The sequence below is a fragment of the Pyrus communis genome, chromosome 6 (genome assembly GCF_963583255.1).
Source record: "Pyrus communis chromosome 6, drPyrComm1.1, whole genome shotgun sequence".
Lineage (NCBI taxonomy): Eukaryota > Viridiplantae > Streptophyta > Magnoliopsida > Rosales > Rosaceae > Pyrus > Pyrus communis.
The window spans coordinates 22,696,307-22,714,361 of NC_084808.1; the positions used below are offsets into that span (position 1 = coordinate 22,696,307).

Consider the following 18,055-nt stretch of genomic DNA (forward strand, 5'->3'; position numbering starts at 1 on the left):
TTTGAAAACACAAGTTCTCTCTTTCCAAATTTACTGTACTACAATTTATAATGAAACACAATTTCAAAAGCGAGAGTTAATGTTTCAATATAATTGATTTAGAGCGGCCTTTTTCTTGGTTGCTTTTTTGGTCGTCACCTAATCAAGAGAATGTTTTTGGTGTTAGAACCTTTTTTTTTTTCCTTCGTCTAAGTTGAAATATCCGACAAAATTTTTATTGAACCCGTTTATATGCACCTTATACTTTATTAATGAATATCGTATATTTCCTAAAAATTTTACTTGTAACTGGGTCACATGTGACACAACATGAACAATGAATTAGAGTTCATGGGCCCCATAGGGCTGGTTTTGGGTTTGGATAAGTACGCAAGACTCGAACCACCCCCGATGGACTTAACGACATTGCGTTCAATCCAGTTTGACGGCCATTGCTCAAAAACAAAAACAATAAATAAAAAACAAAAAATATCGGGAGGTTTTTTGTCACGAAACCTTTTTCCCGGAAGCTGAAAAACAAAAAAACAAAAAAAAAAAAAGGTTCAATATTATTAAATTCAAAACTTTTGGTTAATTTCAAATTAACTTTTATTTATTCAACTAATCAAGCAACCTGAAATCCTTACTTCTGACCACAACCCAAATCCTCACCCTTTTCTTCTCCCACCTCTCTCTCTCTCTCTCTCTCTACTCTCAGTGTCGTTGTACAAAACTCTTCTGCGAAACCCTAGATTCTCTGAAATTCAAAATTCAGTCCTGACCTCGCCATCTCCCTCTCTCTCTATTGGAGCTCCAATCCACTGCGCGCTTCTTCTCCCTCTCTCCTTCTCCCCTCCCTCCGACTCCCTCACTTTTCGATGGCGGAAGGCAAGCTCGATCTTCCCGACGATCTCCTCTCCTCTAAGCCGTCCGATCAGTCCTGGACCTCCAAAGGTACTTCGCCGTTTCATTTTTTTATTTTTGCTATTTTATTTCTTTAGCAGTTCATTTTCTTTAGATTTGTGTATTCATTGGGTTTGGTCGATGTGAAGCTAATGTAAGGTGGATGGCTACTGATCTGTAGCGTTTAAGTATGTATTGGACCAGTTCATTTTTTATTTTTTTCGGCTTCCTGCATCTTGTGCTAGTCGGATTTTTATGTTTTGATTGAATGTTTCCGTCTTTCGGATTTTGCTCCGATCGGTTTTTCTCTTCTCTCAATTTTTATTTGTAATTTTTGCATTCGAACTCGGTCTTTAACACTAATGTATTGTAATTGTAATCCTTCCGTTGTTTTACTATCGGCATGTTGGATGATACTACTGTTATTGAGCTATCACGGTTTTGATTGTTTTGTTGGAATTCACTAACAGCTGCTATTATTAGTTTTTTCCTCACCCGAAACGCTATTTGAGTTGCAGTTCCAGTGTTAAATCTTTATTTGTAGTTAACAAATATGTACAGTTCCTTCGTCTAGTGTTTACGGGGTCAGCGACTTTAGTACCGGGTTAGTGTGGGGGCATTGAGAGGACGTTGTAATGAGAGGATAAACATAGATTTGTGTTTTAATTTGTGTTCATGTTTTGGCAGTTGAAGCCTCTGGAGGAAATGATGGAAAAAAGGTGCTTATCGGGTCATCTGATGACTCAAAAGGTGAGCTTTGTTGTTCAAGTTTTTAGCATTAATTTCATGAACTGTAGAATCATTAAGTAATTTATATTCTGTTCGTCTCACGCTCATCTGATTTTGTATTGCTAATTTACAAATTTTGCAGATCCAGCTGCCTCAGAGAGCAGCATACCTTTGTCCCCCCAGTGGCTTTATGCCAAACCCAGTGAGTCTAAGTTGGTATGTGCTCTATGGATTGGATTTCTTTTAGTATTAATCAACTTTTTATTTGGTATATGTGCTTCTGTTATCTCCCTGAATCAGGATTAGTTGTAGTTAATTCAATCATCAAAACCTATTAAAAGACTTTGTACCTGGAATTGTTCAGATGCTTTTTTTCATACTGGATTTTATCCGCTTATAGTGAAAACTCAACTCACTACATAATTAATCTACAGCTATTTAACCCTGGATTACTTGGAAATTTACAACTTAGTTGACTAGTCATAAATTGGCTGTATATTACAGGAAATGCGTGGGCCAATTTCCCTTGGAAACTCCACTGATAGCAACCAGAAGGAAGGTTGGCGTTTGGAAGGATCTGATGATAAAAAAGATTGGAGGCGGCCTGCCACTGAAAGTGAAAATAGCCGCCGTTGGCGCGAAGAGGAAAGAGAAACTAGCTTGCTTGGTGGTAGAAGAGACCGAAGGAAACCAGAACGCCGTGTCGACAGTGTTCCAGTGAGAGACACAACTGACAATAGGGCACTGCCTGCATCTGAAAGGTGGCATGATGGCCGTACCTCTGCACATGAAGCACGACGTGATAGCAAATGGTCATCGAGGTGGGGTCCTGAAGACAAAGAAAAGGAGTCTCGAACTGAAAAGAAAACAGATGTGGAGAAGGAAGATAATCACATTAACAGTGACAACCAATCCCTTGGAGGTAATAACCGTTCAGCTTCTGAGCGCGAGTCAGATACTCGGGATAAATGGAGGCCACGCCATAGGGATGTTCACACTGGTGGGTCAAATTCTTACCGTGCTGCACCTGGATTTGGAACTGAAAAAGGAAGGGTAGAGGGTTCAAATTTGGGATTTACCCTTGGAAGAGGGAAGGCATCTGGCGTTGGGAGATCATCTGCAGGTGTTATTGGCTCTGCTCCTTCTGGAAAGATTGGAAGTATCCCTGGGAAACCTAGGCACTCAGCTGATAGTTTTTGTTACCCAAGGGGAAAGCTTCTTGACATTTATCGTCAGCGAAAGCTTGATCTATCATTTGCTACCATGCCAGATGAGATGGAAGAATCACCCCCTACAACTGAAGTAGGCTATATGGAACCATTAGCTTTTCTTGCCCCTGATGGCGAAGAGGAGGTAAGAAATAGGAATGTGGATTATATTTCTTTTATGTACTGATTCTTTTATGCTTTCTAACTGGTTCATGTATTGCTAATAGGCCATCCTTAGTGATATATGGAAGGGAAAGATTACAAGTAGCGGGGTAGCATACAATTCATTTAGAAAGGGAAGATCAACTGAAAACAGCACAGGTATTTTCAACTCAATAGTTCCCAATTTGTGTCCTTTTTGGGAACTGGGATGTCTAATTACTAAAACACTCATTCTTTAGGTGGGGGAGACTTGGAAGCTGTTGATGGAGTTCTGGGTATTTTACCCAATATCTTGCAGGAGGCTGCAAATGCTGATGATTATGGGTCTTCACAGAATTCTGGTGCACAAAGGAATGTGCTAGATGGTGAGTTTCAGTTTGTTTCTAATTCTGCATGTTGTCTATTATATTGAACTATATGCAGGTATTGTTGACTGGAACATCTGAACAATCTACTTATTTTATTGCAGACAAAGATGCCAATCATAAAGAATGGGAAACAAAATCTAGTCCAGGAAAGGACCGTGATGGATTGTCTTTAACATTTCAGAAAACTAATGGCATCTGCAGTGATGTTGAGACTGAAGGTGGCAGTAGGCAAATTGCAGATTCTTCTTTTTCCGTCCATTCTTTGTCTAATGACATTGAGTTTGGCACTTCTGACATAATATCAAAACTTCCTGATGATTCAAATACTCTATATGCTTTTGGCTCATCTGAGCAGAATCTGAATAACAACTGTCAGGTGAAAGAGTTAGAAAGGGATGTCCCTCCTGAGGATTTATGTTTGTATTACCTTGATCCTCAAGGGGTGGTTCAGGGACCATATTTGGGGGTAGACATTATTTCATGGTTTGAACAAGGGTTTTTTGGGACAAACTTGCTTGTTCGCTTGGCAGATACTCCTGAAGGAACACCTTTCAAAGAATTGGGGGAGGTCATGCCACATCTGAAAGCTTGGGATGGGCATAGGAGTATTGTAAATCCAACTTCTAATATAGAAGAATCAAGTAGCTCCTTAGGGAACATAGAGTCTAGCTTACCTTCTTCCGCTCCAGTTTCAGAAATGACTACTACATTTGTAGGGAATGACTTACGGCGGCCGTTGCCTGAACTAAACAGCCTTTCAGCTCAGCATATTCAACTTAGAAATTCTGAGCCTGAAGCTCCAAAACAACTGCCACATTCCAGGGGTCAAGGCTTTAATGATTTTGATGCAGAAGATGAAGGTTTGTCTTTAACAATAAATTCTTTTTGGTCTGTTTATTGTGCTGACAGATGGTTTTTCTCTCATCTCATCCTATTGCATTTTTAATTTTCCAGATATTGTGTTTCCAGGAATACCTGGAACCACCGGCTATTCTACTGCAAGATCTTTTGGAACCATTCATGATTCTATTGCAAATTCTAGTAGCCACCTTCATCCAACTGAGTTGACGGAATCCGGTGTGCCTATTCAGAATGATAACAAGTTGCACCCCCTTGGCTTGCTTTGGTCTGAGCTAGAAGGCAGTCAAACGAAACATGTCAAGCCAGCCAATACGCCTTCTAGCATGGGGAGGGCTGTTCCATTTGGTGCAATTTCTGATCCAGCGGTTCTTGCTGATGCATGGTCTGATGTTCATAGAAAAAATTCAGCCTCTGATACAGACCTCTATCAGGACATGGTAGCTCCTCACCAATTGGCACAGATGAAACAGGAACCCAATCATTTTGATTTAGCTGAGCTGCTTACGCCACAGCAAAATCGACAACAGCAACTCCAACAGCGAAATATTTTGTCTAGTTTTGGACACTTGAATGATGCAGTATTAGAGCATTTGCCAGGTCAGAATCTCATCCACCAACAGTTAGCCAACCATTCTTCAGCAGATCTGGATCACCTTTGGGCACTTCAGATGCAACAGCACCGGGAGGCTCAGCTCCAGCAACATCACCAACTGCAACAGCAGCAGTTTCATCAACAGCAGAAGCTTTTACAGGAGCAACAGTCCAAAGTACAACAGGTGCTACTGGAACAATTACTGCGTGGTCAAATGCATGATCCTGCGCTTAGGCAGCCACACGTTGATCCTGTCAGAGCAAACAACGTTCTTGAACAGGTTCTATTAGAGCAGCGCCGTCTGCATGAACTCCAACAACGGTCTCACCATATTCCAAGGCATGTTGATCCATCTTTGGAGCAGCTTATCCAAGCGAAGTTTGGTCAGTCGCCACCACAAGGACATCAAGCAGATTTTCTTGATCTACTGTCTCGTGCGCAGCATGAACAAATTCAATCATTGGAAGATCAGATGCAAGCCAGGCAGTTACCAGTGGGAATGAGGCAGAGGGTGGAAGAAGAGAGACACGGTGGTTCCGTCTGGCCAGCAGATGAATCAAATCAGTTTCTGAGGACCCATGGTGGTGCTCAGCGAGCTCACTCTTCCGGATTTAGTCCTTTAGATTTTTATCAGAGGCAACAGCGGCCATCCCATGAGGAGCAGCTTAGTCAAATTGACCGTAATCTTTCATTGCAGGATCGACTTCAGCAAGGGTTTTATGAGCCTGGCTCTCATCCATTTGAGCGGTCTATGTCACTGCCTGCTGGGGCTCAAGGGATGAATTTGGATGCTGTAAATGCTATGGCTCGTGCTCAGGGTTTGGATATGCATGATTCCCTTGGACGAATGCCATCAGGTGGTCAATTGGGAACATTTTCATCCGGCATCCATTCTCATAATCCTCATCACCCTCTTCCTAACCAATTTCATGCTTCACAGTTGGATGCAATTGAGGGTCACTGGACCGAGAAGAATGAACAGCTAGAAAATGATTGGATGGACTCTCGGTTTCAGCAGTTGCATATTAATGCTGAGCGGCAGAAAAGGGAGTCAGAAATCAAAATTCCTTCTCAAGATCGAGCTTTATGGATGTCAGATGGATTGAATGAAGAGCATTCAAAGAGACTATTGATGGAGTTACTCCATAAAAAATCAGGCCATCAACCTGCCGAGTCATTGAATGTCAATAATGGCATGTTCTCTGATAAAAGGCCATCATCTGGCATGTACTCTGGTTCAAGCTCTTCTAATCATCCATTTAGCCTTCACGCAGACCATGAAGCAGGTCTAAATAATTCATTTCGAGTAGGATCCTATGGTTCAGATCATATGGAAATTCCACAGGAAGAGCGGGCCAGCATTGTGGAAAGCAATGAAAAGCTGATGCACAGATCTGATTCTGGAGCATTGGTTGAGAGAGAGTCATTCTTGGATGGCATTAATGCTACGAGTCAGCCAATTTACACAAATTCTAACATGATTATTAAGTCATCCATCAATAAAGAGGTTTTGGAGTTGGACGGGTGGAAGCGTGGAACGAAGAGTGAGGGGATCATTAGGGGCCAAGCGTTTGGTATTCAAGAACGAATGGTCGAACAAGCAGGGTTGGGTGCTCCAGATTATGAGGAGAGGTCAGCAATTGCCCTTAACATGCTTTCGTCATCTGGTGTTTCAGGTATTTCTTGTTGCTTCTTTTCAAAATTGATTCACTGCATAGTGCTCAAAATTGTTCATGTAAGAGTCGTGGTTTTCTAAATTTGCTTGTCCCCAGGTGGTAATGTAGGCTTTCATAGCGACAAGATTGGCCGAAGTAATTCCTTTGCAGAAGAAACGACCAGGGAACGGTACATATATGACCTTGCTCTTATCGGTCCCTTGTTTTTATCATCCAAATTCTTGTGTAAATTCCTCAGAGCATGTATAGAAGTAATTCCTTTTCTTTCTTTTTCCGGTACAATGCCAGGGTTCCAGCCCCATCCAAAAGTCAAGATAATATTCTGCTGAGGCGACCTCCTGTCTCAAGTGCTTCAGCATCCCAAGAAGGATTGTCAGAACTGCTCCCTAATCCAGTCTTCCGTGGAAAAAGTGCAAGTGCTGCTCCAGATGGTATGTACATCTAACTCTCTAGTAGTTTCTTATCTTGGTAAGACCATTTTGTCGGTCCGCTCGCTTGTTTCAAAGGTTTAACAACTTTATAGCTACACCTACTTCCTGCCAACCTTTTGTGGTAATGTGGGGGGGGGGGGGGGGGGGATTCTGAATTTACATTCAGATTGACAAATACTTGTTTTATGAAATATTCAGGGGGGAGGCAAGATCCAGTAAACCACGGTTCTGATGCCTTGCCGCCATCTTCAAAGAAAGAAATGCATTTTCACCGTACTTCATCCACCAGCGATGCTGATGTGTCAGAGGCATCGTTTATGGATATGCTTAAGAGTAATACCAAGAAGATAGCTCCGATGGATGCCCATGCGGCAGCAGGAGAAGATGCAATGCAAGGGAACCGAAGTGGCAAAAAGAAGGGGAAGAAAGGGAGGCAAATTGATCCCGCTCTCCTCGGTTTTAAAGTTACCAGCAATCGGATAATGAGAGGCGAAATCCAACGCATGGATGATTAGCCCCACTTGTTGTGTAAGTTCCTTGTAAATCTCGATTTCATGATAGTTAGTCTCGCATAGGTTTAGAACACTCGATGTAAAGCATCTGCGGGTGAAAATTCTTTTATTCTTTTCTCCCCTTCTAGATCTTAGGTGGTTTTGGTAAAAGATTGCTTGATCAGCGACCTGAGTGTGCAGCAACGGCGAATGGGATTGAAATTTTGTACCGGACTAACAGGGTTTTCAAGGATAGTGATCCGATGATATATTTGTATATATTTTCAGAAACGTATTCCTTGTGCTGTTTTATACTCACTTTTTTCAAACCCAATCCTGTAATTTCTCTCTAATGGAGTACATATTTGATGAGTTTAGAGAGAAAAAAAGTGTTGGAGCTTTTTAAGGAAAAAAAAAGGAAAAGGATCCGCCGGGGATCCTTTTTCTGGGGATCCGGAGATCTCGTGATTATGTTCTTTCATCATCGTACATTATGCGATCAGAAATTATTTGAAATTTAAATATAAGTAGTATTTAACAAAAATTGATCGTACGATGTACGATGAACAGTTATAATTGCAGGATCCTTGCTTGATCCTTTTCAGGAAGAAAAAAAAAAAAAAAAAAAAAAAAGAAAAGAGGCCACATCATCACATGTTTCGCCGCAAGAAAATGTACGTTAGGATCAAATAACAGGTTTCAATACCTATTCGAATATCCAAGTAATTGACAAAAATAACCCTTAAAAGAGATCCTAACGAAGAGCACGGTTTCCAAATTGCAACACAAAGCTTGAGTGAATGTTGTAGTTGTCATGTGCCAGTAAGAGTTGACTCAATTGGTAAGGTTTTTGTTTTGTGTGTCGCTCTATCAATGTTCCAGTCCTGTTGCCAGCTGTCCTCATGAATACATTATTTATAAATTCTTACGTAAATCTATATCAATAATAGTTAAGTGTCACGCATAAATTCTTTTGGCTCAAGGTTGTGTATGTGATGACGCTAGTGGTGACAGTAACCAATATCTTTCTAAAGTTTTTGTTTAAGAAATAAAATATATATATATATAGTTGTCAAGTTATTGCTCAAACAAAAATTGAAAATTTTGAAGCTATGCAAATGTCAAAAGGATGCAATTGGTATTTCGGAAAAGTTGGCATTACATTGGTAATTTCACGGGCATTGGATTGGTGTTGGTTGTGGGTTGGTGTACACACTCGAATTCATCGCTTCTTTGCAAGGAAGAAGGGAATATGCGATTATCCATAAAATTAGACCAACAACCGCACTGAGCCTTATCACCACACTGCACAGAAAAGCTTCCGCAGCGTCAGCAGCAAGGTAGCTTCAATGGCGGCTCCGTTGACCACCCTGGTACAAACCCATCTTCTCTCTTCCTCTGTTTGCTTCCTGAGAAAACCCGAAGGGAAAATTAAGTAAAAAGTTTCTCTGTTTTGCGCTTTTTCTTTCGCAGTCAAATGTTGGTTCGCTTCCGGCTTCTCGCAGCGTGTCTCAGATCAGAGTTCTGACCCCTACCTGTTCTTCCATCACATTCCCATCGTCATCTAACAAAACGGCGTCGTTGTCCTGCGGCTTCTTCTCCAGGTCGTCGCGTTTGTCCCCTCTGACATTCTCTTCGAACCCTAGTTCCGGGAAAAGGACCCGTCTTGCTAGCTCAGTCCGCGCCAGTGCTGAGGTTAGCATCGGAAAACTCCGACTTTACCTTTTTAATTTAGTAAAAATTCAAATTTACCGCGTTCAGTGAGCTTATAACTTAATTTTGAGTTTCTTTTGGTGATTTGTAGGAAGCAACTTTACAATCAAAAGTGACCCATAAGGTGTATTTTGATATTAGCATTGGGAACCCAGTTGGGAAGCTTGCTGGAAGGATTGTGATTGGATTGTATGGCGATGATGTGCCCCAAACCGTGGAGAATTTCCGTGCTCTTTGCACAGGTTTTACGATTTTTCTGGGTTTTGTTTATGGCTTTATCGAGTGTCATTAATATAATTGACATCATGATTGAATGTGTTTTGAATTCATATGTATTGTGTGTGTTTATTAGGTGATAAAGGCTTTGGATTCAAGGGTTCCGCGTTCCATCGTGTGATCAAGGATTTCATGATTCAAGGAGGGGACTTTGACAAAGGCAATGTGGGTGTTCTTTCCAGTCTTTTAGGCTCATAGTTTCTAGTTAATTGTTGAGTTGCAGCCTTGGTTGACTATACACTTGACATTGATATTTGCTATAGTTATTCTAGTTCATGATTCATTTGACATCAAGGTTTGATAGATTATTTTAAGCAAACAATGTTTGGAAGGTCAAATATATGAAAGCAGAAAAACAATCGGCATTTGTTAAAATTCTAATGATAGTGTGAGTAGGTCTATTCTACCCCAAACTTTTCAGTTTACATAAAAACTTACGAGTCTAAAAGTTTGCAGTGGACATTTCTACTGAATCATAAAAACAGCTGTGAAATCGCCTCCCACATATGTTGTTGGTTGACCATATTAATTATCCAGTATTAGTTATAGCAAATTCTTCCTGTATATATTTACTCTCGTTCTCAAAGGTACATAGGTTAGATAAATGCTGGTAATGAAGGTTACTTTCTCCCTGCTAGTAAAAAAGAGCTTGAATTATTGACAATTGGACGCAGTTGACTAATCTACGGAAGTGGCTAGACAGGGGTTGTTTGAAGTACCCAGTTTGGCCTTTCATTAGTATCTAATAGCCTCACTTTCATTTCCAAAGACTTGCCCTGCACTTTTTATTGGCCATTTCATTTCTTTTTAACTGTGTACTTGTAACATTTTCTCATGCTTTTCTTTTTAATTATTTGGAAGGTTTTCATAGTTTGTTTTTCTTTGAGGTTATCCCTTTGGTTGGACATGACAGTGAATTTACAATCTGGAATATATTGCAGGGCACCGGAGGTAAAAGCATTTACGGACGTACTTTCAAGGATGAGAACTTCAAGTGTAAGTTATTCTTGACTTCTCATGCCTCATAGTAGGTTATTAATGGTCATTGATGTATTTCTCGAACTTTTGCATCAAGGAACACTCCAGCATTCTAAGAACTGCCTTTTATTGACATGAGATTTTGTTTCTGATGTAATATTACATATTGAATATGGTAGCGACCACTTCTGACATTATAGATTATATATTTTTTTAAATGTCATTGCAATCATAATTCTTGAATGCGTGATTTTGCAGTGTCTCATACTGGCCCTGGAGTTGTTAGCATGGCCAATGCAGGGCCCAATACCAATGGTAGCCAGTTCTTCATATGCACGGTCAAGGTACGAGTCATTCATTCTCTATATCATAGAATCGATTTGTCTGAGAAAGCTATGGCATGATTGTTTGAAGCCTCATAACATTGCGGTCCAAAGCAAAAACGTCTAAACTTTAATTTTCCCTTGCTTGGAAAGTTGGATGTCTTAGTTTCTTCTCAGAAGGTGGTTAAAGGCTTAGAAGAGGGGGCATTTTGTCACTTGATTATGTTTATATGTAATTTTTGTTGTTTGTTTCAGACACCATGGCTCGACAACAGGCATGTCGTTTTTGGGCAAGTGGTGGAAGGCCTGGATGTTGTTAAACTAATCGAGTCTCAAGAGACAGACAGAGGTGATCGCCCTACAAAGAAGGTGGTCATCGCCGACTGTGGAGAGCTGCCAGTGGCCTAATGCGGATTTTTATCGGTTTTAGTTACTACTGTTTCCCTTGAATCCCTTCTCCGTTTTGGAAATGTGGCCTTTAGTATTATGTACCCCGTTGAGAGGCTTTTAGTTTGTTTGGCGGATTAGTCCTGCAGCACGAAACGTTATCATTTTTTCATGTATCTCTGTACTCGTTAACAGTAGAGTTTGATTACCGGGAACGATGGCCAATTGGAGCAATAATATTTTCTTATTGAATGTCTGAACTATGAAGGATTGATCTTCTCTTTACTCTAACAATATTAGGTTTGGCGTTCAAACTCCGATGGATGTATTTCTTGGGCTCGCCATCTTTGTTTTTGCGTACCGTTTGACTCAGTAGGTCAAAAGTTTACTGCTATCCCATGGGGTAGGTGTCATCCAAGCCTGCCTTGAATTTTTTTTTTCCCAATGTTGTAGGTATGATTCAAGTTTAGTGAATTGCATAATTCACAAACTAGTTTGCTTCCGCCGATATTTTCTTGCTTTTTGATATGTTTCAGTATTTTGATCTACATTATACATAATATCTTAAATAAAGAAGAATAATATATTTGATTTTGGCAGGCATCCCGACAAAAAAGCATGTAACTGTCGTTAAAGATTTCATACATTTTAGATAAAAAGAAGCCTAAAGCAAACACGGGGCTAGATGCGCAGGCATGCCTACAAGCTAGCTAGCTATGGTGGCTGGTGAGTGATTGAGGCCTACGTGTTGTTGGCATTTGTTTCGGGAGAGATTTTTCAGTATTCTGTTAACACGGAACAAAATACCACATGTCATAATACAATTAGAAGAACATTTCATAAAATTCTTTTAATTATATAATAACATACGATATTTCATTTTGTATTTTGGCACGTTGAAAAATCTATCTCGTTTCGGAATTGAACACGTGGAAGGGGAGACCAAGGTAGCTTTATTCTTTAAAGCAAATTCCCATTGCAACGATGATTGATGTATGGTAGGCTGATACTGATTGCTAAAAAATGAAAAATAAAAAAACTTCTGTTCATGATAACTTGTTGCCTTCTGAATTCTACTGATTGTTTCACTTTGGGCCTCAATTTTTGCTTTCACGTAAACTTCTTAAGAATGTATGAAATAAGGACTAAGTAACGTCAGTTATAAAAGTTGATAACGTTGGTGATGAGTGTAGTTAAGTTTGATTGATTTTTTAGTAGTACAAACCAAAGTGTTGACTACGTCAACAAAAAAAACATTTCAGATTGGCACCAAAAATGTCACAACTTTTGTAGACTGTGAAAATGGATGAGAGAGAGAGAGAGAGACAGCTCGAAATAGTGTGCGCATAACGAGGGAGAGAAAAAGAATGGACTAATGTTCTATGTTATTAAGGTGTTTTGAAAACTTTTAAAACGCTTAAGTAAGATATATTTAAATGTACACCCATGTATTAAGGGCATTTTGGTTAAAGTAGATGTGTTATCGAAATGTCTTTAAAAAGCAATCACGTGTTATTCAATTAATTTTGCAAACAAAACCGCTTTAGACATTTATTAAGCACACTCTTTTTTCTATTACGATAGTACCATGAACATACCCTAATATTAACCCGTTATCCAACGCTCTCTCACACTTTCAAAACACCAACTTAAAGACCAGAAAACGTTGAAGGTCCAAAGTAGAAAAACCAAAAACATCTGGGGGTAACAAAGAAATTAACCATAATTCATAAACAAATAATATTAATAAAAGGCATCTCACTATGCAAAAATGATCGTAGAACCTTTTTTAATGGGCCGAAAAGAAGAAGATGTATGTCATAATAACGAATCTTGTTAAGTATTTTTTTTATTCATCTAATAGTCAATACCTTGTCGCACGCGCGTCGAGGTGGATTCGATACGATCCGGACCACGTGACCTTTGTGGTGGATCATCTCCGTCCATCAACTCCCAAAAAATCTCTCCTCCCAAACTCAGTTTCGATTCAGGGCCCACTCCCTGCATGCATGGCAGCCCCGGCCAGTGGTCCACTGCCATCAAATGCAGCAACGGGGTCCCACATGTACTGGCGGCTGTGTGTCGGCCAGGATCGCGCCACGTCGCGGGTAGAGTCCGAAACCATCACCAGCAAAAACAGCTATAAAAAGAGCCTAAAAAACAACAGTAAAATCGGAAAGCGACGGATCATGTGGGCGTGGAGATTCGTGACGCCTCCCCACTCTGCTCCGTTGAGATCCTGTCGGAGTTGGACTTTTGATTCATTGAATTAAACTCATGTCGTTTTTAACTCCCATGACAGAATCATCGTGCTTATCTTAATCATTATCCACATCAATCAGTCACTCTTAATTGCGTGTTAATTACCATAACGATGTTTGATTTCCCTCATCATTTGCTTGTCCCTCTTTTCATAAATATTCACAATTTCCTTTTCAATGGCATTTATTCCCCAATTTTCTTCTTTAAACATTATTGTGAAGCATATTATAATTGCAGAATGGTACAAACTATATAAAGTAAAGTGGGATTTAGCTACTTGAATAATAAACTCCAACCAGGGTTCAAGAAAACGGAATCACATTGCATCAACGGTTGCTCATTCATCTACAGTTAAAGTTCAAACGAGAGAAACTTCAATAAAGTTGTATGATATGACGATTTTCACAACAAATGATGCAATCGAAAACCCCAATCCAATTTTTTTTTTTTTTTTTTTTTAGGTGGGATAGTAATTAGTAGTGATTGATGCCTTTGAGGCCAGATATTGGTTGATTCTTGAAAAGGATAATGTTCCCATAGTGACCTTAACGACTCAAAGCACTATGTGGCACACCCAGGACTTTCAAGCACACCTGCCACGGCAGCAATTAACTAAAAATCCCCTGTTCGTTCAAGCTGAATTACCAACCATGTCCAAATGTGCAGTGTCACAAAAAGCACTTCTTGCAGTGTCAAAAAAGCACTTCTTTAATCATATTTGCAACAGCAGGTCAATCTTGGCGCTTACTCAAACCCTCAAAAAGAAAATTGATTTTACAGTTTTGCTTTTACTTTCAGTCATTCCAGATTACCCAACATACCAGGTTTGAGATTCTGTAGCAGTAGAATATATGTATTTACCAAACCTTTAGAAGGCAAAGGATGAAGAGCAGGGGAAATGTATGTACAGTTATACACTAAACCGTACACGTCGGAATTCTGATTTACAAGTTCCAGGCCGGACTCGAGATCAACGAAGGGATTGACCGGAAGCTTTGCATTGCATTGCAGTTTCAGAGAGCACGATGAACAACTAACCGAAAAGCATCCTAACATATGTAGACATTAGACAGAGACAACGGACCTAGTTTACCTAATGACACGCTCAAGAACATGACTTTATCAAACCCAGGTTGTAAAGGAACTTCTCCGACCTAGTGCGAAAGAGATTGCCCAAAGAGAATCTCCCACTCTCCTGCGGTGGAGATTTTGAACAGAAGTCGTCTTGCAGACTCAGTAATGCCAAGCCAATCTCTTGCCGAACCGCTTCAATTGTCTCGCTCTTGACTTGATTTCCAGATGCATCGGTCACATAGAATACATTCACAGCTTGGGAGCCCCTGGTTGTAACCTCAGCTCGGGTGACTGAAAGACCGTTTTCTCTAAATATGCGTGTCACATCAGAAAGAAGGCCGGCTCTGTCATCACCACAAAGCTCTAGTCTTATACCCTGCATTAGAAATGATGCATTAACTTCAAAATGCTATGTGAAACTGGGAAAAGTATATTTCGAAATAGAAATTCCAGCGTGCCCATACCTCAGAAGTCCGTCTTCTAATAGCAGCTTCCAAGCAATGGATAACCCTCTGCCTTTCTCCTTCAGAACTAATAGGGCAGCCGTCGGTATGTCTTATATAGTATTCCTATCACACAAATTTACAACGTTAAAAGCATTAGATGTGTTGATTCCAATAATCAAATTAACCTAACTAAACCAACCACAACTTGAGGGAAATAAGGCAAACCTGATAAGCCTCTGGACCTTCGGCAATCACAGTTGCATGATATACCACATACTCCATATCTGTTAAAGTGCACACCGTGTCAAAGAGCAACTTAGGACGGTCTGGACACCTCAAGTTCACAACAGTATATCCTTTATCGACACAATTTTCAACGGTTACAAGTGGTTTGCTACGATCACTGGCTCCACGGTCCGCAGCATCCATGTCATAATCACGATCAGCATACATCATCTGGTGAAGCCTCCTCTCCTTATGTGTGGAACCAACAGAAACAGCGGTGTTGGCACTGCGCTTATCTCTGTCCCCCTTGAGCACATAAAGGAGAAGCTGTTTGATCTTGTTAAGATGTTCAGGATCATCAATGGGCCTCCCAGTTTCCTCGTCGGTGATGTACACAACTGATGCCATTCTTGAATTGTGAGTCCAGACTTCTCCGGCAACCACATTGCATTTGAGGTTCGAAAGAACAGCAAAAACTTCAGAAAGCAAGCCTGGCCTGTCCCTTCCAGTCAATTCAATAGTAGTGTGTTCTGCGGCGGCTTGGACACCCACAGACCTTCTCAAGGATCGGAAGCTTCGTGCTCTTGGTCCCAGTGACTGCAAAATTTGAGTTCAATAATCAAAATGACTTAGAACTTACATGGATTCACAGATAATTTTGCAAATTATTTCAAGCACAAACCCAAAAACCAAGCACTTTTCTTCTTTGTCATCCGCCAACAAAGAAAATGCGAACATATGCAAATGGATACTAATACTTAGTTAATAAATGCAACAAGACTGGGGCAAATTCTACCATGATAAAGCTAGAAGACGCAGCGATTAATCAAGTTTGCTGTAAATTCCACCTATTAAATATCAGTCTAAACCCCATTCTCAATTTCGCCATTACACCGGAATTCCATATTTGGTAAACTAGAAGAAACAGAGCTATTAGTTTCTGGGATCTACCTGTTGAATGCGTTCCGCGATTCCGTCATCAGAGAGCTTATTCCCCTGTTGGTCAGTGACGTGAAAAACTGCAAAAAATTCATTAAAAACAAGAAATTCAATCATAAATATTACGAATTTGGGATAACACAGTACCTGAAAAACTCAAATTATAAAAAATTAAAAAAAAAAAGCTCACCATCCATGAACCATTCGCCATCAGAAGAAATATAAGCCCTTCTTATAATGAGATTCAAATCATTCAGAATCTGAACCACCTCCAGCAAACTCCCACGCTTATTCGCACTGTCTACCTACAAATTTATCAAAAACAAACAAAAAACCATTGTTTAAAATTATATAAAATAAAATATAAAAAATTAAGAAAATAGTGACCCTTTTGGATTCCTTGCAGAATACAATTCAAGAAATTCAGTCAGATACCTTAATCAGAGTGGCTTTACTGCTTGATGCATTATCAACTGTAACCCTACAATTCCCATATCAGCAAGAAAACAAATCAGAAAACAGTGCAAAATGGAGAATTTCAGCTCAAGAAACATTGATATTTCAAGAAAACAAGCAAAACCCAATTTTTTACAGCAGACAATTCGACCCCGAAAAATCCCAGAAACGAATAGGAGAGTGAATTTACATCGGGGGGTTGATTCTCATGGCGAGCTTCTCGAACTCGTCGTCGACGGCGAGAGAAGGGGACCAACAATCCATTGGGGAGAAGGAAATGAGAGAGGTAATTCAGTTATTGGGATTCCAGAACGGTAAAAAATGATGGGAAAAAAGAGAAAGGGTTGGAGCTTTTGTTCTCTCTTCTCTCAGTCTCTGGGTAGCTTCATAAAAATGTAATGGGAGGGGAGGGGGAGGCGGTGGTTTTATGTGTGGCTGTGTGTTAAGTGTTGGTTGGGTGGCCGTGGCTCTTGAGCTGGACCAAGAGTTTTGGAGGGACAAAACAACAAAATATAATTAACAAAAATATTATAATAATTTATATTAGCCATAGCACAGATACTATGTCTGATTATCAACATTGTAAAAACAAAATTTACATCGAGAGAGAATATAAAATGGTCGTTAAGATTTTCATGATATTCAAACGACTTTTTGTCACTGAAGCGGTGGTAAAAAAGTTTCTGAATAACTATTTTGTTCTTAAAAGTGTATGTTATTTGGGAAAAAACGCAAAAGAGAAGATGCGGGCAACTGATATAGTTCTCTTTTTGTTATATTTTTTAGCTTTGTTGACAGGGTTAATTTGTTATTCCCATCTTTTTTTTTTTTTGTTAATAAATGATCTAAAATGCTATTTTTACCATCTATTTGTACCACCTCTAATAAAAATGGGACTCATATGTATTGGTAACTTACTGTAGTTAGAAAAAATGTACAAATAGATGATAAGTATGGTCGTATTCCAGGTGATTTAGATATTATTCATTGAAATTATTATAAAATTGAAAAATATCGAAATGGAAACAAAATATTAAAAAATAAAAAATTAGAGGCGCATGCAAGTATTAAGTGAGTCAGTGCCAAGTGGGGCCAATCTCACCCTCATAAACTTGGTCTTTCCCTGTTATTCTCCCTCGTTCATTCTCAAGAAAAGAAGGCGGCTAAAATTTCTCTTTCTTATTTTGATTTTTACTATTTCTTGACGTTATGTGATTCTCTAATACATGGGAAGACGGATTCAAACTCAAATTGTCAACGAGAAGGAGATTGAGGATCGAAATTGAGCATAAAGTGAGAAAAATAGTATAATGTCAATCGATCTAATTCGTATCATCTTTTTTATTTTTTTAAATTGATCTTTTTAGCCGCCAATAAACTGGTCGTACAAATTAGACTGGTACTAATGACGTGTTTTAAATGATTAGGGTTAGGCTCGTTTGGTTTTAGTGTATGGATTAGATTAATCTACTATTTTATCCTTTTGTCTTTATTTTTTGGGGTCAAACCTTATCCTTTTGTGTTTTGCCTATGCACACACACTCTCTCTCTAATAAGATGGAAATCTAGTAGGATT

At 39.6% G+C, this 18,055-nt stretch overlaps 3 protein-coding genes across 3 annotated transcripts; 2 read left to right on the forward strand and 1 right to left on the reverse strand.

Annotated features, from left to right (window-relative positions):
* The first annotated feature begins 629 nt into the window (after positions 1-629).
* On the forward strand, positions 630-7,695 carry LOC137737241 (uncharacterized). Its single transcript, XM_068476668.1, has 11 exons — positions 630-933; positions 1,570-1,632; positions 1,754-1,827; positions 2,116-2,964; positions 3,047-3,140; positions 3,221-3,346; positions 3,451-4,209; positions 4,304-6,478; positions 6,575-6,647; positions 6,767-6,909; positions 7,108-7,695. Exons 1-11 carry the CDS (start codon positions 858-860, stop codon positions 7,422-7,424), a joined length of 4,749 nt encoding a protein of 1,582 aa, XP_068332769.1. The 5' UTR covers positions 630-857; the 3' UTR covers positions 7,425-7,695.
* A 918-nt stretch (positions 7,696-8,613) lies between these two features.
* LOC137736723 (photosynthetic NDH subunit of lumenal location 5, chloroplastic-like) lies at positions 8,614-11,337 on the forward strand. The gene is made up of 7 exons (XM_068475961.1): positions 8,614-8,773; positions 8,874-9,095; positions 9,205-9,355; positions 9,466-9,554; positions 10,331-10,385; positions 10,626-10,711; positions 10,946-11,337. The coding sequence occupies exons 1-7, from the start codon at positions 8,750-8,752 to the stop codon at positions 11,096-11,098; spliced, it is 780 nt and encodes a 259-aa protein (XP_068332062.1). The 5' UTR covers positions 8,614-8,749; the 3' UTR covers positions 11,099-11,337.
* Positions 11,338-14,222: 2,885 nt separating this feature from the next.
* Positions 14,223-16,968, reverse strand: LOC137737021 (ACT domain-containing protein ACR4-like). The gene is made up of 7 exons (XM_068476365.1): positions 16,670-16,968; positions 16,459-16,504; positions 16,214-16,328; positions 16,036-16,103; positions 15,085-15,681; positions 14,878-14,982; positions 14,223-14,789 (listed from the first exon to the last, which is right to left on the reverse strand). The coding sequence occupies exons 1-7, from the start codon at positions 16,741-16,743 to the stop codon at positions 14,445-14,447; spliced, it is 1,350 nt and encodes a 449-aa protein (XP_068332466.1). The 5' UTR covers positions 16,744-16,968; the 3' UTR covers positions 14,223-14,444.
* Positions 16,969-18,055: the final 1,087 nt, after the last annotated feature.